Below are 24,958 nucleotides of genomic sequence, written 5' to 3'. Positions count from 1 at the left end.
ACGACTACAAAACCTAAATAGAGCAACACAAGCGTTTTCTAATCGATCCATACATTGTCGATCATTTGTTCCTAAACACAAGAATTAAAAAACCAATCACCACCCACCGTCACCTTATTATTAAATTTTCCACAACATACTTTCCTAGCGCTTAACAAAAGCCGTAATAGAGCCCAATGTGAAACTGGCATTAAGTACTCGTTTTGAGAAACCGTCAGTCCGCTACGAAGCGCCGACGTAGACTGACTGCCGCAGCGGCAATTTTAAAAATATCCAAAAATCGTACATCGATTCGAAATTCGAACAGCTGTTAGTCCTTGTACAAAGTTTTTTATAATAATTTTATTTCAGTGGTTGTACCCGTTACAATTATTGTAGATAAAGAAATAGTAGGTATTATTTTAGGTGTGCAGTGAAAGTGTTTTAGGAAAGTGAAAGGCTCTCTTGGTGAGTACCTAAGTCCTCAAGAGCCTGTTTTGGTTTTAATCTGGCTTAAACTATTGACAATGACCCAGTTTCAAAGATTTCTTCATGGTAAAAATCAAGAGCTATTTTTTTGTTGTTGTTATGTCATTTACTTCCTTATAACTGTTATTGACAAAGAATTTTGTTCGATATCATCTCAATTTTATGAGTTTTAGTAACACTTTACTCAACATAACACTTTGATTCATACAGTAAATTTCTTTATACCACACAGGTAACCTGTAAACAACAATTGTGGTAACATTTATATGTAAAATATTTTGTAATTTTGAGAGAATTCTAATTGCCATTTCTCTAATATCGTCTAATCTATTTTATCATAAAGTCATCTCCATGTTTGTTACATTACAATATTTATAGAATATTATATTCTTTTATAATACTCCATAAATATTGTAATGTACTCTGGGGACAACGAATTCTAACGACAACATATATGGACTTTGGTCTAGGACGCCTCTAGTTCGATTTCCAGTTCGGGCAAAATTTTCTGCAGGCTTTAAAACATATTAACTAAGGAGTGAATCCCTGTATAAGGAATTGATGTTGGGCAGACGGCCAGTCAAAAATATTAAGATCCAGAAAAATGCCTACCAAAGAAAATCCCAACTTCACGTTATAGTGGGGTAAAGGCTAGCGATAAAAAATGATGTATCAAAACTCTAGCATCTAAAAAACTTGCATCCACCCAAATATCGTGAGAGTTATTCATTTCCAATTAAAAATAAACTGTCTTCACACGTGTCACTATATTTTATTATACAACAGCTACATTCAAATTAATATCAATGTCTACCATCCTATTAAGGCGTAAAAAACGCGTCAAACGCGACATGTTGTAGCTATATGCTTTGTGTCAAATAACTTAACAATTAAAGCCATCAATCATCTGGTTCCAAACACCTCACGTATCATAGAAATATCACACGGACAAGAAGCCTTAAGTACATAAGTGTCAATTTCAAATCATCTTGTCATGATGCGCACATCATTGGTAACGGTTAATTGGTCCGTTTCTGTAACTAACCCACGAAAAGAAAACTTTCGCCATTATTAATAATGCTATGCCTTGAGAGTGTGATGAACTAAAGTCTAAACCTTCTCAGTAGACATATAACAAGCCCGTTTCCCGATAGTAATGTTATACTTAATAATAATACTCTCTCCGTATTACGTAATGTCCACTGCTAAGCATGGGTTTGCTGTAATTCTAAAAGGGTTTTGGCCTTAGTCCGCCACGCTAGCCCAATGCCTAGACTACCTCAGAGAATTAGCACCTAACCGGGAATAGTCGTGAATAATCTAAAATTGTTCCTCCAGAATTCTCGATAATGGTATTGCACTGACCCTATACTGAATTGACATAGGGTCGGTATTTTACAGAACCCCCACTGAACTAATGTAGGGGCAGAAAGAAGAAAAAGGTTTTAATAATAAAAAGACGCTAATGGCGTAATTTTAAATACCACTGCTAGATTAAACAACGCTGTTCGTCATGCATAGTGAGTATAGCATCATAATAAAGATCATCGTCCTGATATTTAGTTCGTTATACTCACAACGAAAGCAGTTAATTTGTGCCGGCTTACGATTTCTTAATTAACAGAAGTGAAGCCTTCACACAAAAAGAAAAGTTGTAAAAATATTTACATATAAATGAGGCATACACCAAAACCGAAAGAATAAAGGGTCGCGTAGACGGTATCGACTTCTAGCCAAAATACACTATTAATAGTATCACGAAACCAAAAGTTGTTAAAATAGCAGCAATTGCTGAAGTGACTAAGTTTCATAGCAATGTAGTGTGCCTCGGCTGCGTCTGCGCAACGCCTTAAACTCACAAAGGAAAGATCCCACAAAGAAGGTGTCACAAAAGAATGACGCCACATTAACTTTCTACAGTTTCAAAATAAATGTTCCGTTTGGTCATTCAATATTCCAGTTTTCACTGTCAATGTGAAATTAATGGACCGGATTATATAAAAATATTTATCACCTTATGTTTATAAATATACATGTAGAAGTTCTGCCGAAAATTACTTTACTTTTTATACATGACCGTGACTAAGTCTTCGATCCTAAATCGTAAATATATATTTTTTTCGTTTCTATATCACATTCAGCTAGGCCGTAATATTCTCAACTTTCAACCCACTAAACTAATTCAAAAAAAATGACGAGTCTACGTAATGGTTTGAACAGAACTTCAACACCATCATACTACGTATACGAAAATAGGATATTTTATAAATAATACAGAAACGAAGCCTGTAAATTCAGTAATTTAATTAATTGAGAAATGGAGCAGCAATTTATATTATATACATTACAATGTGCGCTAACTCTTTCTTTCGCGCTCATCGTAATATCTATATTGACGTCACTCGATATTATTGCGTCTCTTTTTTTACATTTAGCCCTTCCATTGTATGTCAAGGCTTATATATTATTAATTTTTTACTGGATTTCCATTATGCTTTTCGTCTACAATTTTAAATGACGTTAATTTTGATTAATATTATAATAAATTATTTGTAAAATTGTTGTAACATAATTTGTTTTGGTGTTCCTACTAATGCACTCAAAACTTGTCATAATTTGTTAATCTGTAGCTCATGACTCACCATGCGTCATCAACTTATTAAAACTTTATTTAGTGTGTTTAGACGTGTTTAGAATTAGAAACAACTGTCACGGCACCATTCGTTTTTATTAAATCTACTTAAAAACTACTATTCATTCCTTATTTATAAGCTTGTTTATAAGCAACTGTAATTTCATCAAATATAATATGAAAGCCAGCTTTAATAGATGTAGATAAATTATTAAATTTGTTTTCCGACCATAAGCAAAGAATAATTACGATAATCGCTATAGGAAAGTTTTTTAATTTTGCAAATGTATTCAAAATTAATTATGTTGTTCGAGTACTAGGGTTGCCACAATAAAACATGATAATTATTTTTTTCATATATCACAACATATATAGGTTTCAGGAACCTGTAAGGATATTGTTCAAATGATAATAATAAATAAATAAATATTGTAACGTATCATAGTAACATCATTATGCATTGCCTCTTTCGTCATTGTCTTATATTTTTAAATATTATGTACTTTTCTCGATAAGCTATTCGCATTTAACTCATAAAAAAAATACCGATACATTTGCAATAAAAATAAATGGAGTAACGGTAAAACATTGGATTTCTCGAAACGCGCACTCAAAACAATTTCATGCCATACATTTTTAACCGGATTTTTTATGTCGATGACCCAACAGCTGATTTTAACAGATTCCCGTTGGCGTCAGTGATAATTGACACGATTATCGCCTTTATATTTTGTGTATGTGGTATGTTTTCGATACGTAGAGTAAACAGTTTAGTGGTCAATTTAGAGTACTATTCAACTCTACATTTCTTAAATATATGGTTCATATGTGTTTTGTTTTAATGAGCTTTACATTTTGTTTTTACGGTATATTTTTGTTACGTACAATAACATAATCGATTTAGAGTAATATTTTATATAAGTCAGTTAAAATAATGTATGGAATCATAACACATGCTTTTTTTTATTATTTTTTTTTCTGTTTATATAATAAAACGATTCAATTCGCTTTATCGCTCCATATCATTGGACGTAAATGATCTTCGTAAGACTATGATCAAAAAGCGGCGATAGCCTAGTTGGGTGTGGAACGGACTGCCGTGACGAATGTCCGCAGGTTCAAATCCCAAGAGCACACACCTCTGACTTATCTAAAAATCATGTGTGTATTCTTTGTGAATTTATTGTTCGCTTTAACGGTGAAGGAAAACATCGTGAGGAAACCTGCACATCTGAGAAGTTCTCTATAGGAATTTCGAAGGTGTGTGAAGTCTACCAATCCGCACTAGGCCAGCGTGGTAGACTAAGGCCTAATCCCTCTCAGTAGTAGAGGAGGCCCGTGCTCAGCAGTGGGCAAGTATATAATACAGGGTTGATACTATTTAATTTTATTAATTATAAGACTATGATCACTAGTGACATCTCCTCTAATTTATTTCGTAATAGAAAAATGTAAAAAAATTCGGGGTTTTCCCTAATCACACACAGGTCGTCATTTTGTCAAGATATAACATTTACATTCAATATTAAAGATAATGCTCATAAATTAACACTTTTGAACAATGTTAAGGCCATAACGAGAAAGGCCTAAATCGCCAATTAGCGCCGCGGGACGATTGTCACGGTAATTAAGCGGGCGAAAGCAGTGCACGCGCCGGCGCACTTGTGTGCCGCGACCCGACCCGCCGAACCGAGCTCCGCACATTTTTACATATGAATATAAAACCAAAATGAAAAATAATTGACATGGTCGATAATAATTATTGTCTTCTTCGTTTAGGCTGCGAAGTCACCAAGGATAACCGGTATACTTTGCTAAAACTTTAACAGACCATATTGTGTTACCTACATTAGATGCTTAGCATCATAATAGATTAATCTGAATAACATGTTTCATATTTTCTATTACCCAGTCATTGATCACATGATAAAAATTAATGACAAAATATTTTCGCCATTCCAGTTATGAAATCTTAATTCAGCGTCTCATCACAACACACGATATGTCAGAACTATACAAATCCACAATAGCGCCATGTCAGCGGTGAAAAACGACGTACAGATAGACAAAAAGATATGGACATGTACAGCACTTAAGCGTCGCAAGTACACGCGCACTGAAACGATAGGATCAAATTTAAAATGGCGGAAAACAAGATGGCGGCTCAGTACAAGGGTCCTGATTCCGTTAATGATTTTGAATGTCAGTGGACAGGCGAATGCTGTGGAGAGTAAGTGTGAAGATATTTTAATTAATTTGCTGAGATCACAATAAAATGTAGTGGTATTCACTATCAGGTTGCCCTAAATTATTCTCAGTCATCCTCTTATTTCTTACTACTTCATTTAAATATGTTATTAAATTCAGTATCGAAAAGAATTTGATATGCAACACATTCAATTTCAATAAACGATCCTAATATCTAACTGTGGTTTATAAACTAACTAGAAAAATATACCAATAAAAATCAGTATTTTGTAAATAAATGTCAAAGAAACTTCAATGGGATTCGATCATTTTCGTTGTCAATCTGAAAGTAACGGTTACCTTCGATTGGAATCGATTGTCAAACTGATTATAATTGAATTAACGATAGATTTTTCCGTTTCCAGGTTTAACGAGTCGAATGCTAGCTTCCATTCTAGGCTACCCCACAACGTGTAACATCGGCATCGAGGTTAGGCCCTGCACACTTACCTTGACCTGCTGGTTGCGCGGCGGCACTCGTGTGAGGGGCTGCGGAGGAAGCTGGCTGTTCTCGTGCTGCATTCCGCCGGAGATTAGCTCTCCTAGCAGAAGCGAGCTTGATAATAGGTGGATATTGAAATTTTACTAAGCGTGAGGGTCTTTCAAATGTGAGAGTCGGGGGTAGATACCACCGCGATGTCGGTTCCTGCCGCCACGCAGAATTGATCAAGGACTCTTGTGCTTAGGTTTCAAGGGAGATTGATCATTATTCATTTATAATGCAGTTACAAAATGGCTACTACTTTATTTCAGTCATAATCCTTCACTTATTGTTTCCCATACTGCCGACTTCAGAGAATTGTTATGACATGAAAACTTCGCTTAGGAATTAAAAGTTGTTCCGTAAACAATCCTAGTAATTGTCTTGCATCTTATTAATGTGTTATTAATATATCGATGTCTGTTATCAGTATACCGTTATCAGAATGGAAGTACAAAGTTTCTCCACCGAAGTTGAGGCAAGTTCCACAGAGAAGCATTGTACCTGCTAACGTCTTGCGAAGACGAGTAGACGATGACGTCACACAGGTGAGTTGTTACACCTTTTAGACTTAATATTAACGAACTCCAAGGGCCCTAGCAATGGCTTTCTAGTGTCTTTAACCTTAAAAAATAAAATAATGTATCTTGTCGAGCGATAGACTTATCGTTGGAATATCTCCTTCCCTCATTACCTGATTTTAACCAACAAAAAAAACAGAGGACGTTCTCAATTCGTCATGTATATATTTTTAGTTATGTAAGACCACGCATAACTTCTTACGGAATAGAGCAATTTTGATAATTTTTTTTAAAGGATAGTTTATACTACGAAGTTGATCTCATAATATCATACTCTATTTTCCTAACCCTAAGGATAGGAAAATATAATATGATTGATTGTTCACTCACTGATTTTAATACTGAGTTGTGTGTAGCCTTAATCGTCTCTGCCACTTTCTATTAGCGTTACCGATTTTAAAATTCATCTTAGCTACGTCCCCAGTTATCAATACGTACTAAATTCGGAAATATATTACCGTCAATCTACAATGATGCTATAGCGAATGTAATTGTGTGCAAACCTATCGGGAACAAGAAAAATGACTTAGCTGATATGATAAAAGGATTTTGGAGACTTACGGCAATTTCACTAATTACTACTTACGCTACGAAGAAATGAGACTAACGCGATGTTGCCGTCCTATCTACTTTAAAGTCTGATTGAATTGTCGATGTTACATATTAATATCCCTGAATAAGGTTTAATGACATTTTTTTAACACTTTAACTTCTGTTTGCATTTTTTATTCCACTAAATAAACATATTTTTAACTTAACAATGGTATAACCCATTAAAGTTAGCATTCATAGTTAGAATTAGATCATTTCACCGTTGTTATCTCCTTAATATTTAATAATAATTTTGTATACAATGTGTACCCAATTATAACCAGTTTTGTGTGTAATAAATAAATAAATAAAAATAAATAAACAACTGCTACCTCAATTGCAGGTGGACTGCGGTTTACCGGCTACAAAAATCTTACAGAAGAGGATTATAGGAGGTCGGGAAGCGAAGTTCGCCGAGTTTCCCTGGCAAGCTCACGTTCGGATTTCAGAGTTCCAATGTGGAGGTGTACTTGGTAATATTTAATTATAGATATCGAAAAATAGTGAATGAATCAATGAATGAAATAAATGTTAAAGATAATTGGTTATTTGTAACTCAGTTACGAATAACTGTTGATATGTCTGCTGCATACAGACAGATAAATTTTGAATTAATTTAATAAATATACTATTCGTGTAAAATGCAAGCCACTGTCAAATCTGATCAGGCTGGGAGGCCTCCTTCCACGCCAAAAAGACGAGTTTGTCTCAGACTACGATAGCTAAAAAAATATTTTCAGGCAGTGAGAAGAATTCTTGATACATTTATAAACAATTTTAAGATACTTAGGTCCACACTAGGTATTTACTATTAAATAATTGTTATTCCAGTGTCCCGTTGGTTCGTGGCGACAGCGGCTCATTGTGTATCGCGAGCGCGGCCGCGGGACATTGCCGTATGGTTAGGCGCCTTGGACACCAGCGCTGGAGCTCATACTGCTAGAAAACTTGGGTAAATAATAAAATTTCTTGTTTTTCACGCCATTATTGATACACTTGTAATGTTTCATTGCTGTCTAATATATTTTGACTAATTTAAAATAATATATTATTACATCAATCGACATCGTCATGAAGTTCGGTCGATTTGGGAATTTTCTTACTTTGAAGTATTACTGTTAATGATTGTACAATCCTTTAGATCATACTTTCCTATGAATTATCTCCGAAAAGGTATGACGAGACACAAAAATACCACTTGCACGACTCGGATCGAACCCGAGACCCCAGCGCTACACTCGACCCGTATTACAACTAAGCCACCGACGCTGTGGATAATTATCCAAAAATGATGCTATAACATCCTATCTTATAAGTTTTTTTTAAATTCCAGGGTCGTCCAAAAAATCCTCCACCCGCTGTTCCAATTCCGCATGACGCAGCCGGACCGCTACGACATCGCTCTCCTGAAGCTGTCACGGCCTATCACATACATGAGCCACATCTTGCCAATCTGCCTACCTGACTATGACATGGACCTACGCGGAAGGTCTGGTGTGATAGCGGGCTGGGGGAAGACTGACGCCTCTACCGGTCACACCGGGACCAATATGTTGCGGAGTGCTACTGTGCCGATTTTGAGTAGGCCCTTTTTTTTCCTAAACAATAAAAATTACATACGGAGCAACTGTATCGTTATTGAATAAGTTATTTTTCGTTGATCGCGATGAATTCAGATTACATAGTAACGTACATTGCTCAGTCTTAAGAGTATGTCCTTGGTATATGGTCCTACTAGTATTTACAAGCTACGATTTTAAAAGTTAAGCCAATTCCAAACAGAAAACATAATATTAAATGAATTTTTCAGCTTTAAATGCAGCTCTACCTATATAAATACCACAGTCTTTATCTTACAAGAAACATTCTAAATACATTAAGGCTTGTTTGCAGGTAAAGAACAATGCATCAACTGGCATCACAGCAAGCAGATATCCGTCGAGATACACTCCGAGATGATCTGCGCTGGGCATTCAGATGGACATCAGGATGCTTGCTTGGGTAAATTTTCATTGACATTTAGGCTACGCGCAGACGCTGTCAAAATGACGAGAAACACTACACTAAAATTTTCAGTTACTTCAGTAACCAGCAACTGTTCATTTAATTATGGTGTAATATATGTCACGAATAAGTGGGAAGTATCTGCTCGGCACCTACGGTTAAGGCTGGTGATCAATGATCACAAAAACAACACTAAAATATCTTTAAAATCAATAAATACCTCTAATTTGTTTTTGTTTACTGATTTGTCAGCAAATGCTATAAATAAAATTATATTTTTAAATGTAGCAAACAGTAATTATAACATTTAAAACTTTCAGGTGACTCTGGCGGACCGTTGACTGTCCTGGACAACGGTAGGTACTACCTTGTGGGCATTACATCTGCCGGATTCGGTTGCGGCGTGGACCACCAGCCCGGCATCTACCACAACGTGAAGGTCACCGCTAACTGGATCCGCGGCGTCATCTCTCCCAGCATCAACTACATAGATTTCTAAAGAAGTTCCACAAATCTCAAAGTTCATAGTCAACTCTATTAAGAATCCTAACAAAGTTAGGATTTATCAGTATTTACGCGGACTGAGCAATAAACTCATAATAGTATCACTTTAAAAAGAGCTAAAGCAGCTTCGTGAGCAACTCCTATTTCTTTTTAGTAGGTGAGTTGTCCATGTACTTCACAATCATTTTATCTCTCTCACACTTTTCTTCATTCATTTGGCACCTGTGTAGTAACGCCCAGATAAATTTCTAGATATTTTGCTCACCACGATGCACCGAATTTGTTCCGTCCCATGATAGGACTCGAGGTTATTACAGTATTAAACACTATCAATACGGGACTCACGTGTTCTTGGTCCCGTATGTTCTTAAATCGTTGTATAAAATAATTTATTGCTTACTTAAACACTGCTTAGCTTGTCATGTCTCTCATATCGCTTTTCAATTTGATCTCCCTTTAATTTATTGTTATATTTGTTTTTAAATAAAAAATATAAATGTGTGCGTTGTTTCTGTTGCCTTGAAGTTGACCTTTAACGTTAGGATAGTAACATCTAATATCAATAATTACAATATTTGCAACAGTTGACAGAAAATATTTATCACGGAATTTGTTGGTGATAGTGTAAAATTTAAACCTTCTAGTAGTAGAATATATTTTGAGGTGGATATTATGGTTACCAAATATCAATAAATCATCATATACTCTCTAGGATAAAGGGAATGATAGGCTCAGGACCGACGCTTGGGACACCATTTTTTTCTAAGTCGTTGTTTGTATTAGACGCATTTAACAAAAATGAGTTCGAAATTTTAACGCATCTAACTTCTACAGCCTATAAAAATGTTGCACTTACTTTTGAGATAAAGCTAGAAACAATGTATGAGATATAAATCTAGCTGCTGTTCTGAACGCCAGTTGGGTCTCATTGACTAAAGGATTGATAACACAGAGGCCAGTCCTCTGGAAGAGGCATGGAAGGACATTGGCAATGTCACTAATAGGATCCGTCAGGGTTATTCAACAAACATTCATTTGTATAATGTATGTTCGTCAAAAGGGACCCAGAAATGGAATGGATTGGTCTGCAGACCTTGTCGCTGTTGTGGACGCGAGTCCTACGAACTGATGGACTGTGTACACGGTATACCGTAAAGGCTGTTCCGACAGTGACCTGAGGTAACGCCTTATGGTAACCCCAAAGCCGCTAATACGTCAACGAAGACCGCGGAGTTTAAGTCGGTACGCGGACATGCGTTACAGGCAGATATCCCCGACATACCCACCTGGGTTCCTCGAACTGGCGCGGGATCTTATAGTGATTTCCTAGCGATAAAAAAATGGAATATAAACCTGGTGCCACGAGTTTATTATTGGCTTTTCTCGTTGTAAACGTGTTATAACATAGTACACCTGAATTACTTTTGATCCTGTAAAACTAAAAGTAAAGGAATACTATATCTATATTATAAGTAAATACATAATATCAGATACCTAATCATTTTACAATCTAAAATGGCTACGCCGGTATTAGTAAAAACAACCTGATACGGACTACCCGCGACGCGAGTATAGAAACTGGTATTTTAATAACCATCTGAACCTATGTTTGATTTTCAACTCTATCATAACTGTATAGAGTTTAATATTGTACAAATAAACAGAATATCGCAGTCTTGCGTGAATACGATACGTAAGAGGATATGAGCTGAATGTTAAACTGTAAAAGGTTGAAATTTCTGTGTATTTAAAAATTGTTCTAGTCAGTGAAACGTATCGAAATGTCAAACGCGCGCAGTCGATGAGAATGTCCCCGTGGCGGGATGACGTGATTCCATGTTTGAATTTTTAAAAAGTTTTATTTCATATCTGTTCAAAGAAGTTATAAATAGTATAGTTTTTATTATTAGAAAGAGATTTTATAACAAAATGGTGAACACGATTTTGCTGCTTTCTGTCGCCCTCATGGCGCCGATTTTGGATGCAAGAACCTTGACAGGTAAGTGAAAGGTGTTATGACGATATTGTGGTCTCAACTAACAAAAATTTTGCAATGTAAAGAGAAAGTACCGGCTTGCATGGCTCTAATTAGTTTGCATTAATGCATTGTAGAGTTTATTCACATAAGTTTATCATTGTTAGTCACACACGAAAGTTCACGCCTTTGTTAAGCCGACCTTATTGCACGAATGTTTGGTAATAAAATGTGCTCTTTTTAATAAAATATTTTTAATTATTAGTTGTGTATTCGTTTTTCTATTCATGAATATTTGATATAACATTTAATTATTTACAATAATCTTATATTGAATCGCAAAACATTTTAAAGATTGTTATTCTTAATGTATGACTATAACGCTTATGTAAAAAAAGAAAAAACACAAATTAAAACTATAGCGTTATTTTTTAAAACTACATTGATACCGTAGAAGGAACTGAGTTTATAAAGCCAATTAGGTGATGACCTCGGACAGGATTTTAAGCGTCAACGGTCACGAGCTTTGCGCAATATTTTTTTATTACAAATTTACGAGAAGATATCTAAATATAGATATTTTATTTACTTTAACGTTAATAGCGTGCCAGAAACTACCAAAATGTAAAGGAAATCTTAACACTACATAGACCTTATTTGTAGTTTAAGGAAGGTTGATTATATTTTGAAATTATACTACTTTTCGGATTCATTCGCGATTTTTTATATATTAGTTTTTTCCCGACATTTCGAAGACTTTGCAGGCTTCATGGTGTAACATACGCGTAAACATAAGAAATTATTGATCATATTTTTCAATGTAGTGAAAATATCATTAAATGCAATATTTAAAATTAATTAAAACTTGTCGGTTATTAAACTAAGAGTAATAATGGCGATCATTAACTGCCAATTACTTTACAATCGTTATATACGTTCACTTTACAACGTTCGGCAAATAGGGTACTTCAAATACATATCAAGATATATGTATATTCGTTAATTGGTTAATTATATTCTTGGAATTCATGAATCATTTGGAAATATAAATACATAAATATTGAAGATATTTGGATAATAGAAGATATAAGTTGCACTGTTCCATTTTTCCACGAAAGTCACTCATATATTGATTTAGAACATGGTCCATTATGCTCACAATTAAGCCGTCTGTGTATAAAATTTCATTCAAACCCATTCAGCCGTTACGACGTTTACTTCCAACAAAGATCCAAACATCTTCACAAACTGTCGCATTTATTAAAGCAAGGTTTTTATAGCGCCGGTTGCGGTATAATGAGAGATAAATAAGCTGTAAACAAGTTTGAATTTCCTCAAGGAAATATACTTGGAAATGATTCATATATTTATATTTTTACCTAACGTGAGATATACAAAAGTAATAATGCTAAGAGCTGAGCTATCCAATTACTGATAGTGGGTGATCCAAGTAAGCTGATGGGATTATTAATTAATTTCGTTGGAATCAATGGCCATCTTCAATCCATAAGAACTCGAGTGACGCAAAAAAGAATGAACACAAATAATTATACAATGACCCCTAATTTTGTTTTTTAAATCGTCTGGAAAACTTAAATGTTAAGGTGGGCCGTAAGCAAAATGTCGCGCTAACCAAATTTTTAGAAACTATATATTCGAAATTTATAATACATATAGAAAAAATTAACATCATATTTCTACATTATCTTTACTTTGGTTATTTCTTTTTATAACGTAGATATTGTCATTAATAAAAAAAAATGGTTGCATGTTCATTATGAAGAACATGCAACCAATTTTTATTTTTTCGTTCATCTCCTAAAGCAAACATTTTTTTAACTTACAACCAACACTGTTAGATAATTTAAAAAGGAACATTTTGCTAAATTAAAATTTTCAAAACAACCTAACATTTATTTTTTAATGAAATTATTTATAAATCTTTTCATTTTCCCGCCAATAGCTCATGCGCCATAAACATATATAGGACGAATACTCAAGGACGTTTCCTCAGAGGAGGGATTTAAGATTAGACGCAAATGTCCACATCTCTACTGCATTTGTAATTTATTACCATACAAATATTGAAATTATATTATTTATATACAAAATTATCAAATGTCAAGGATTCCGTTGTGTTGACTTTCATGCAGTTGCATTGAATATTAGCGTGTAATTAATTTACACAATAATTTATGTTAATTCAACGAAGCTTGTACTTGGGAAAAGATAGGCATCCTTCTTGCCTTGTATTTCATGCTATATTTAGAGTTCTCAACCATACTGTTAAAATCAGTATTATATAGATATATTTTTTGTCTCTTTAATACTGTCCGTTCCATTCCCAACTAGGCTATTAAATAAAAATATTACTCATAATTTATCTTTTTCATGTAAATTGTAACGCGACTTAATTTTTTTTTAAAATATATAAGTTGTTAACTTGTACGAGAAGCTCCAAAAATACTGTTTATTTTCCCAAAATACTTATTTCTGTTCCCCGACGCTTACTTGTTATCGGTCAAAAAGTTAGCATCCTAACTATATTACAGCAATACAAGTTTGTTAATAACTCGTATTTAGATGTTTATTAGACGTGAAAAGATAAACAACTGAATAGATTATAAATATTGACACACAAATAAACAGAGAATTAAATAGACTATACCAGCAAAGCATATAAACAACATTTGCGCATCTTAGCGTGTTCAAAAACCCACTATTTAATATTTTGTATCCAACTGAATACTGACAGTACACATTGTGAAAAACTTTCGTTACTATTGGCTGGTAGTTATGTAGGTTACTGCGAACTCATTTTAGTTGACGTTAATTAATATTTTCCTGTATGATAGGTATAATACAATTTAACTACACTACCATGTGGCAGGGTGTTGTGACTTGGTGCTGGTTTAGACTTATTTTGAACTTTGGCTCATGGGATAAATGTATAAACTTCGGATATTTGAACTTGAATTTACTAATTTTTAAATTAACCTAGTCGTTACAATAGAAAGCAAATCAAGTGTGTTACAACGTTCGTGGAGTCAAAGGGAGGGGAACAATCCACCAATCGCGATAAAAACATGTACTGTACGTCAATACTTATTCCTGCGATAAATAATAGATGTCGCCTATAGTTCTCGAGGAATACAATCTTGAACACAGGGGAAAATCTTCTGTACGACAGTGTACACTAAAGTTAAAACACAAACCCCGAGATAGCGTGCTCACGTTGTTTTCCAGCTATTATGGTCATCAAAGTCTAGTAGAGCAACTTTTAAAAGTTAAGCATTCGCAACGCTTTGCACGATACGGAATTATTTAGACTGATTTCTTTATAGGGACTTTAAATCATGATCCAAAATAAGATGGGCGCCTGTGTAATCGTCTTTTCCTTATTTGTGTAAATTCCTCCATGCGCAACATGCGTATATTAAGTGCACTGGTAAGGATCAAACTTGTTTGTCAAACTTCACGTTTTCATCAAACAATAGCTTAAACCATCAAACAATTTTGTCCCACTTGCCCGTAGTTGTAGTTTTTTACTTCTTGTGACGTTTCTTTGACAAACACGTAAAATTTATGAAATAATTTGATCGTTTACAAGGCCCTGTAGACGCACCTGTTCTTTTACTCCCCTATGTAATGACAACATGCCCAAGAAAGGGGAGCCTCTAATGAACTTCTTATAATTAGGTGCCCTCAGCAAAACGGCGCGCTTATCGTGTTTTTAAAAGCTATTTATTTGAAATTTATTATATATGTATACAGAAACAAAATATATTGCAATTTTTTTTTATATGTAGATATTGTTTCATTGGTTTCATAATGAAAATACCCTAAATTGTTGCTTCTGTGGGTCTACTCATAAAGTTTAAACCATATCAACTTGCAGCCAACACACAATCGACAATTATATAAGGAACATTTTGGTAGTTAAAAACAATTACAATGAACGTCTTTCATTGCTTCGAGCAGTGACGCTATCGTCCGAAACAATTCTTCATAGTATCCGCACACTATGGTATACAACAGGTATATTTTGATAGAAAGATCCTTAGGAACGATGGTTTTAGAATAATCAAGTTTATACAGTGCAATGTGTGGTTTGCAAACTCCTGGGCATTCGTGACATATCGTAAAGGACCAATAGCTTTGTCATTAAGTTTTACCTATTTTGAGCCCTTTCAATATAATAAAAGAATCTAATTAGCAGTCGGTCTTAATATTGTACTACCAAATTAAACGGTTGAATGATAATTTTTTGGTTATGTCTTTCTATAAACTAAGGTAGATAAGGATACCTTAGCCTTGCCTTGTCCTATCTGTCGAAAATGATTCACAAGTATACAATGCTAAACCTGGAATGATTCACTGGTGACTCACAAAAATGACATCATATTATTTTCAAACATAGCTGTCCTTTAGGGATACTGAGTTTTAATATGTAAGAACAATATTTTGATTATAGCGACGCTAAATATTGTAAAGCTAATTCCGCAGAATAAACGAAACAGGATAAAAATCTAATAGCATTAAATGTAGATTTCTAGAATCAGAAAATATTAGCCTGAACATTCGAGGACAAACTACGCGATCAATTTAAATACAAGCAATAAATGTCTGTTTATTATGCAACGTGTGTGTACGGTAGCGAGTTGATTTCGTACACGCGATTATACACACTAATTCGATAATTCCATCACGTATGACTATTGTTATGTAACTAAAGGTTAAAATAATAGATGACAGATCTATCCGGGTAAATTTTTGTTAAGTAAATAAATGTTCAGATTATGACGTTATATCTACTTCATTTACCCGTAGCCTATTCGAAGTCTAACCGGTGCTATATTTTTATTAATATTTTGAAGAAGGCATATCCCTTTTTTTAACGATCAGACTTCTGCCAGAAGTCTATCGCCTTCTAGAAGAGTACTGGGAAAATCGAACTTACAAAGCGAGACATATAACTGCAGTTACCCAACCTGGAATTCTTACGCAACACCTTGCGGTCCATAATCCATAACGCTGACCACTAGACCAATGAAGTGACAAATAATAATTTAATTCAAATATGTACTAGGATTTACGATTCTCACATTCAACGCTAGAAGATACAATATCAAATAAAAATAATTTTAATAAAACGAATCTCATTATTGACTTCAAGCTACTATGCATGACGTGGCTCTTTCGTATATTTTTCTACATTCTTTATTTAACTTCCTAAGTTTGTAATTATTGGTAATTAAAATAGTTCACATGTTCTAGAAACAAATATCATGTATTTACATGCGGTTTACAAACTGACACTATTATTAATATTGTTTAAATAACAAGACGGGCTTGCCGATCGCCTGATGGCAAGCAATACGACCACCAATAAACAGTAGAAACACCATCCAACACCATGAATTACAAAGTTTTGTTTGGTATTCCACTGCGCTCGCCATCCTGAGCCATGAGATGTTAATTCATACTATGTCCAATAATTAATCTGGCTACAATGTATTATATGGTACGAAATTAACATCACACTAGCAAATAACGGCCATCGAGTTATATAAGGTATATTTTCATGTATCACACACATAAATAGACCTCGAAACGACTGTGCTGTTCAAAACTTGATTGGACAAGAGGTGAAGTTAATTTTAAACACAAAATTAATATATTCGCTGAAGGATAAATAAAACATGTGAACATGGTAACCTCTGCGCTCTGGGTTACTTCCTTTTGAACAATCCAATAAATAAACAAAAGGCATAATGGAAATGGTAAATCAAAAATGTAACATATTCAAAATTTTGTTTTAAGTGCGATGACATAATATGAATACGCTAGCGAAAGGCGTGGATCCTTAATGCCATTTTCAAATATATCGCTGTATTTATATACTATAGCAATTGCTGAACACAGACCTTCTCTGCTACTAAGAGAGTCCAATATTTTTATTATTTATAGAAGCGACATAAATTATAATAAGCATTCAGTCGGCAACAGCAAATTAGAATCTTATTTTCTTTTCTTATCTTACTAATATTGTAAATACGAATGTGTGTAAAAATATTTGGATGTGTGTATGTAACGCAGCAAATGCTGAACGGATTTACATAAAATTTAGCACAAAGATAGACCATGTCCTAGATTAACACATAAGCTACTTTTGACCCCGAAAATTTGGGTAATAGTAGATATTTTTATCCTTTCTTTTGATAAATGACGCTGAGAATTGCCCCGAGATTTAAGAACTTCGTAATTTGAAAGGAACTTCACGCGTGCGAAATCACAACCAATACCTAATTAAGAATCTAGATTGAACCACTGTCATATAACCATGTCTTCACCTAAAACCCTAATTACACAGGAACCCTGCCAGGATATAGGTATTTTATCAAAAGCAATAATTATTTAATGTCCATTCATGCGCCATTTGAAATGGTCGCATTCTCAACAACTTACTATTTATTGGTACGTGAACAGTTTACATGTTATGATAATATTGTAATGAAACGCTCGGATATCATATGCCACGTATAAAATTACCTTTTATGAATACCTAATACCGCACTCTACGCAAGTATTTTCCTTGTCTACTTCTCATATAAATTTAAATAGTGGTTTATTGGTACAATTGTCTATTTCTCATATAAATTAAAATAATGGTTTACTAGTACAAAAGAACTTGAGCCTCATTAACTTAGTAATATTAGTGTTTTTATATTGAGAATAATATAATGTTTCACTCCTAAGATCTCGCATAGACGCTGTATACTTATTGGCCAAGAAACAACACACTACTAAAACAGACGGTTACTAAAATTGCTAAAGCAACTGTCGGTTTCAGTGTAGTTTGCATTGAGTGATTCTATTTTTTTATTTTTTACAAGTCACACGCATGTAGGTTGATAGCGTCTGCGCCATGCCTTAATTATTGTTAATTCTACGCTTAATCACCGTTATTTTGTGGTCAAAACATTCCCTATATAGAATGAACCACAACACAATAAACCGCTTAAATAAGCAAAACATAATTATGAGCATACAGTTATTTGCGTTATATATAGTTAGTATAAGTAATAAAGCTCAAATATTAGTGACATGATTTCAATAGCATACATCGCTCAAACGGCTAAATAGGTTTGGAACAAATTTGGCACATAGGTAGACCAAATCCTAGAATATCATACAGGCCGTTTGGTATACTGGAAAAATGGACAATAAGTTTTATTTCAATAAAGAGCATCCACAGGCGAAACTACGTTAATAATTATTATTATAAGAAATAACAACTCAAATATCTTTCATATTGTTGATTTCAGGTCCGACCCACAATAAAGTGGTGGTGTGCTACGTGGCCACGTGGGCCAATTACCGAAACGCCACCGTGAAGTACGAAATGAAGGATTTCAACCCGGACCTCTGCACACACCTGGTGTATGCTTTCGCGGCCCTTGATCCCACCAACCATACCATCAAACCACATGGTAACGTAGATAATTCCAAAATCCAATTAAGGAAAGCCAATGAAACCTTCGATTGTTTTGGCCAGTTTTTATATTTCAAGTTCCAATCACATTCAATTTATGTCGCTGCATGCGGGCCGCTTCCAAAAGGGCGATCTGGAAATCTTTGGGGGAGGCTCCTGTTCAGCAGTGGACATCCTGCGACTGATTATGATGATATTTATGTTTTGTTGTCATCTTATTGATATAAAGGTAGCGAATTTAAACAGTTGTGTAATCAAACTCCGAATATAAGACAATATTAGTTTTTCTACTGTCCGGGACAATATAGAAATATACAGGCATACTATAATTTAAAATATACAGTATACACTGACCCCCTTATTCATAAACGATTTTTATCATGTTGTTGTATTTTATATTGTTGTATGACGTATCTCAATATTAGCCAATCACAACGACCCTATGTCTACGCACTGCGAAGGCTACTGCTGTAAGCACTGAAAAACAGACTTGTGATCACAGCTTCACTCAGTCCTTAGAAAAAAAACTTCTATGAATACGAGCGGAAGTCTTTAAGTTTATGAAGTCCTTTTTCTAATTTAATAAAAATGTGTTTCATTTTCAGACGCATGGTTGGACCTCGAGAGTCCTGGTCTGAAAGGGTACAAAACCGCCGTTGATATGAAGAGGGACTATCCCCACCTAAAAGTAACCATAGCCATAGGGGGCTGGAACGAAGGCTCCGAAAAATATTCGAACATGTCCTCCAGTCCAGAGTCCAGAAAGAGGTTTATCGACAGCGTCGTAGCGTTCATAGAGTAAGTTTATGGTCTTTAATATTTTCTTTTGTATAGATCAGGGATGGCGAACCTTTAAGGGCTAACGTGCTATTATTTATGAAAAAATAAGACCCATAATATGCCATCTAGGACCGGTTTTAACTATTCCAGTGCCCCTTTTTAACGACTTTTGTTATGACCCAATTATGTTTTTTTCTTATCTGGGTCGGTGAAGTCACTGTACGTTATGTTAAGCAAAGTGAAGCCCAAAGGAAGATATACAATGTTTAGCTTATTAATCTCGTGCCCGAAATATTTTGTCACGTGCTACAACTAGCACGCGTGCCACTGGTTCGCCATTCCTGGTATACATAAATTACGAGTCGATCAAGTCGCTCGCCTGATGGTTAGCTTTGACTATTACAGAAACAGAAGCAACACAACCTTATCCTTCTATAATACAGTTTTGAGTGGCATTATTTTGGACAACAAACCCCAAAAATTAGATACTGGAAGGAATCCTTTTTAATTTTCATATCTAATAATTTTAAAACCGTGACAACATGATAATGATTTATATTTTGCCGACTCATGACCATTTTTATTAATTCCAGCCACTACAAGTTCGATGGTCTAGACTTGGATTGGGAGTTTCCCTCGAAGAGAGGCGGCAGGCCAGAAGACAAAGCCAACTTCGTGGCTCTGGTGAAGGTAATTTTTTTTTTCATACTTCGAGGTATACTATGTCTGGAATAATAGTTCCAAAAAATCATAATTGCATTATAATAGTGTTACAAGAAAATTGAATGCTTCATGCTATTTAAAAATAAAAATCGTCAAATTCATGCACGTTCTTAAATTGCAAAGAAACAAAGAACTTAATAGATCGATATGAATTCCCATTAGAGCCTTATATTTAACACATTATCTACATCTGTTGTTCTTAACTGTTCCAACTCTAACTACAAAACGTTTATTTTCTTTCCAGGAATTGAAAGATGCATTCGAATCGAAGCAATACCTGTTGACCGCCGCACTCGGTGCTGGCAAAGACACGATGGACACCGCCTACGACGTGGCCAAGCTAAGCCGTTACCTCGACCTGATCCACATGATGTGCTACGACTACCACGGCACGTGGGACGGCGTGGTGGGGGCCAACGCCCCCCTCAGGGGCACTAGCGAGGACGATGTTCTGAGTCTGGTAATTGGTTTATGTTTTACGATGCCTATGTTGAATAAGCTCGAGGGTTATAACCGAAATATTGAATTGTTTCCAAATAATGTGATATTTTAAAAGAAAGTAAAGAATTAGATTACAGTTAAGTTGCAATCACTGGTAATCATTTCGATGGAAATTTCATTCCTTTTCACCCTCTTAAGTAGATGTTCATCCCGTATAAATGACACTTCAAAAATCCAAAAGAAAAAATATAAATAGTTATCAAAAATAATATATACTAAAGGTCGTCCAGTGGTGGTAACGCACATTACACATTCATTTTATTTTTGTGCACACCTCTACAAGAACTCTAATCACCAAAAATCTCACTCTACTATCCCGTGCGCGCAATGTGCTTAACGTAAGGGGTACAAAGGTTTTCTATCAAGTATTAATATTGTAATTTATATTCACAGGAATACACAATAAAATACATGATATCGCACGGCGTGTCTCCTTATAAGCTTGTGCTTGGTCTACCAATGTACGGAAGGAATTTCCTTCTCAAAGATCCTGATACTACCGAAATCGTGTTCGGGAAAACTCCAGCCCAACCCGAAGGCTTCAAAGGGAATTATATACAAGAGACTGGATTTATGGGATACAATGAGGTAAATTATCACGAGCAATATCATTGCCCCTTTTTTTTTTTTGTTTTCGCGGAGAAAGTGCCTTATTACTACCGCCCAGCCTTCGTGGGGGGCGACTGAGCAGTTATGCTGGGGTAACCGTGCCTTACGGCCCGGCGTTGAGCCGACCGGATTTGATGGTGACCTTCGGGCGACCGCCGGGCCGAGTCCCTAACCCTATATACAACTTAACCTATGCACGGCCTACCAGCTAAAACTCCGCGGTGACCCTCTTCGGCGCATTAGGGACGGCTGCAGGCTTCCTCTGACGTTGACGTGTCTAGTCTGCGACCGCAGCCGCCCCTGCGCGGTGCCGCCTTGCGGTCCGTCTCCTATGGGGGGGGGGCTCAGAAGCCCCCGCGCACTGAAGGACGCCCTCGGCGTCTACGGCAGTGTGAGGCCAACAGCACACTGCCGTCCATCCCGGGAGTCAACCGAAAGATGTGCAAAAATGCACAAAAATGCACTAGGGCAGACAGCCCCCTGCTGCCCGTCGACGACCCCCTTCGTGGCCCCTATTAGTCGCCTCTTACGACAGGCAGGGGATACCGTGGTGGAATTCGTCACACCCGGTGCCTCCTACGCGCCTCTACGGCGGGAGGGATCCTCCCTCTCTCTATCCCTCTCGGCACTCTCCTTCTGCGAGAGGACCACCTCATATCATTGCCCCTCGCTGAATGGTTTCTTACTATTACGGTTCTGCTTATAATTAACTGGAAAACATTATTACCACTGCAATCTAATAAAATTCATTCATGGTTTTACATAAAATAAGATGAGGCCAATAATTTGTAGATATAATGAGCACATGTCATGTTTTCCTGGTGCATGATATAAATTATAACTTATTTCGTAACAATAATTCGGTCCTCTTTACTCTAAGTTATCCTAGTACAGAATGCATTAATATAATTCATGAGGTCCTCTTGCCTGTACAGATCTGCATGGATTTAATGAATAACACGGCGTGGAAAAAGTTCTGGGACGAGAAGTCCGCAACTCCGTACCTGCGCGACGGGGACCGAGTCGTAGTTTATGACAACCAGAGGTCCATCGCTCTTAAGGTTAAGTAAGTAGTTTTCACCATGTAATTTCATTCCAGATCTTTTCACTAATAATACCACGTTAGTATACCGCGACATCGAGTCTTTGCAATATCAAATTATGGCTATTTTGTCTATTAACTTATTGGTTATCCCGTTATTTTTTAAAATCCCCATGTTGAAGTCCTTTTGATAGATGGTCTTTTCCACAGGATGGCGGTTGACTACGGACTTGGTGGTGTGATGGTGTGGAGTATCGACACTGATGACACCAAAGGTGTTTGCGCCGAGGAACTTGACGCGCTCACTGATATCTACGCAAGGTTCAATAAGATGCTCGTGGATCCCTTGGTCACCAAAGCTGTGAAGAGTTTGGGAAGCGGCAACAGTAAGTGAAATACCTAATTTATTTATGTTGAATTATTCTGCATAAACTTACTTTGTTTATACGTTTTGCGTATTGGTCGAAGGTCTAACTCACAAACAATATATAAAAAGCATCTGGACTAAAATGCAATTATAATTAAAGAAACACGAAGTGACAAACTATGACAATATACCCGATAAAACCCGTCTATTAAATTCTTCCAGAAAACCACAACTACAAAGGACAATACTACCTCATTCACAACGACAAACTCGAACTCCGACTCCTCACCCGTGGAAACACGAACTACCCACTAATGGAAGCTATTAACCAAGCGATGGTCATATCTCTTGAAGAGAAGAGGATAATGGCGGAAGTAGAAAGAATCACCAACACAAATGTTATTGACAAAAAAGACAAGAGAGGAGACAAGCCTGGAGCGGCATCCATTTTAAGTAGTAGTGCTGTCACTCTTTTGTTCTGCTTATTCTTTATTGGTAAACTGTAAGTCTTAAAGGCCATGTTGATTCCGTATATGTCAGTACGTGACAGTGGCGAAAGGTGACATTTTTCGAAAGGGAACCCGATACAACATACTATACTAATATGCATAAATGCGGTCTTAAATCATTCTAATTATAATTAGATTTGACATAAATTATGAAAGGGAAGCCGCCGATCCTTCGCCACTGATACGTGAACTGTTGAACTCTTCAGTAGATTCATTATTTTAGATATTTAAAAATATTAGCAACCTTATACATTACGAGCTAAGATAAAAGCGTATAAGACTACATTCTTTATATAATTTTTACTTTGACGTTTCTACTTTTATGAAATTTTAATGAAACATAATGACGATGGACAACAAACTTTTAATATAAGTTTTTGTAAATAGTACATATATTGAGTTGATTTCTTTTTTTATACAACATTTTAGAATTTTATTCTGCTTCGCCGCACATTGTACTGGCCTTGCCTTACTTTCGTAGAAGCAGTGGCTATTTAAGTAGGAACAGTAATCATTTAATTTTAACACTGTTTGCTCAAATTAATAGAAACCTGAAAACATTTTCAAGACTTTTTCCTATAAATGTATTTCTTTTTTACTGTAATTGTTATTCATTTTTCTATACATGATAATAAATAAATAGGTAAATCGATTCGTCTTAGTTTTGCATTTGTGGTGTATGACGTCACAAAAGAAGATATAATAGAGACTAGCCCATAGTAAGTTTATTTAAAATGTACTAAGTCATAAAAATATTAAACCGGACTACGCAAAAAGTTGTCTATAGAAATCTACGCTACACAGCAACCAAGTTACATTTTTATTTATGCCCGAATAGTTATCGTTTGCCATAGTCCGGTACTATTGTTTTTTGGTCTCCTAATACAAATTTAAGGAAGGCCATCTTAGACTGGCCATTTCGGCTTTTTTAGATATTTTGCAACCAGCTCTGCCAACATATTCTACTGCCAGAATAAATGTATATCTATATAACCCTTAAATAGTCATGCTAATTAAGAAATGTTAAAATAACTTTATTAACATCAAGAAATCTACATATCATTTATAGAATGGATCATATGGAAGATGTAGTGAAAAAATACTAAAGAACTGTTGAAACACAAACAAAATTCAATGTATGTTATGGTGATTGTAACATGAAATCTGTTATAACATTTATATTATGCCTCAAAGTTCGGACTTTAACTCACAAATATAATTCAAGCAAACTAATTTAAGAACTTAAAAATACGCTCTGATCAGAAAATGTATAGTGTATGGCACGGATCGTCAATATATTTGTAAATAAATAATACTCTTTTATTGTGATATATTTGTGTATTTTTGCTGAATAAATAAATTTTAATGGATTTGTAAGCTGTTTTTTATTTGATTATTTTTTTAATCCATCGTAGTCATTAAACTGTTGATAAATAGTATATTTGCTTT

At 35.3% G+C, this 24,958-nt stretch overlaps 2 protein-coding genes across 2 annotated transcripts; both read left to right on the top strand.

The window, feature by feature from the left end:
* The first annotated feature begins 236 nt into the window (after nucleotides 1-236).
* LOC115441601 (trypsin-1) lies at nucleotides 237-9,958 on the top strand. The gene is made up of 9 exons (XM_030166462.2): nucleotides 237-447; nucleotides 5,063-5,330; nucleotides 5,713-5,914; nucleotides 6,259-6,376; nucleotides 7,344-7,473; nucleotides 7,832-7,952; nucleotides 8,334-8,581; nucleotides 8,894-9,001; nucleotides 9,325-9,958. Exons 2-9 carry the CDS (start codon nucleotides 5,135-5,137, stop codon nucleotides 9,501-9,503), a joined length of 1,302 nt encoding a protein of 433 aa, XP_030022322.2. The 5' UTR covers nucleotides 237-447; nucleotides 5,063-5,134; the 3' UTR covers nucleotides 9,504-9,958.
* A 1,326-nt stretch (nucleotides 9,959-11,284) lies between these two features.
* LOC115441594 (probable chitinase 2) lies at nucleotides 11,285-24,879 on the top strand. The gene is made up of 9 exons (XM_030166450.2): nucleotides 11,285-11,507; nucleotides 18,812-18,976; nucleotides 19,584-19,776; nucleotides 20,352-20,448; nucleotides 20,726-20,941; nucleotides 21,376-21,570; nucleotides 22,527-22,657; nucleotides 22,844-23,019; nucleotides 23,223-24,879. Exons 1-9 carry the CDS (start codon nucleotides 11,345-11,347, stop codon nucleotides 23,504-23,506), a joined length of 1,620 nt encoding a protein of 539 aa, XP_030022310.2. The 5' UTR covers nucleotides 11,285-11,344; the 3' UTR covers nucleotides 23,507-24,879.
* Nucleotides 24,880-24,958: the final 79 nt, after the last annotated feature.

The sequence above is a fragment of the Manduca sexta genome, chromosome 18 (genome assembly GCF_014839805.1).
Source record: "Manduca sexta isolate Smith_Timp_Sample1 chromosome 18, JHU_Msex_v1.0, whole genome shotgun sequence".
Lineage (NCBI taxonomy): Eukaryota > Metazoa > Arthropoda > Insecta > Lepidoptera > Sphingidae > Manduca > Manduca sexta.
Note: the sequence above shows the minus strand (reverse complement) of the source record. Positions and strands in the feature narration are given on the sequence as shown.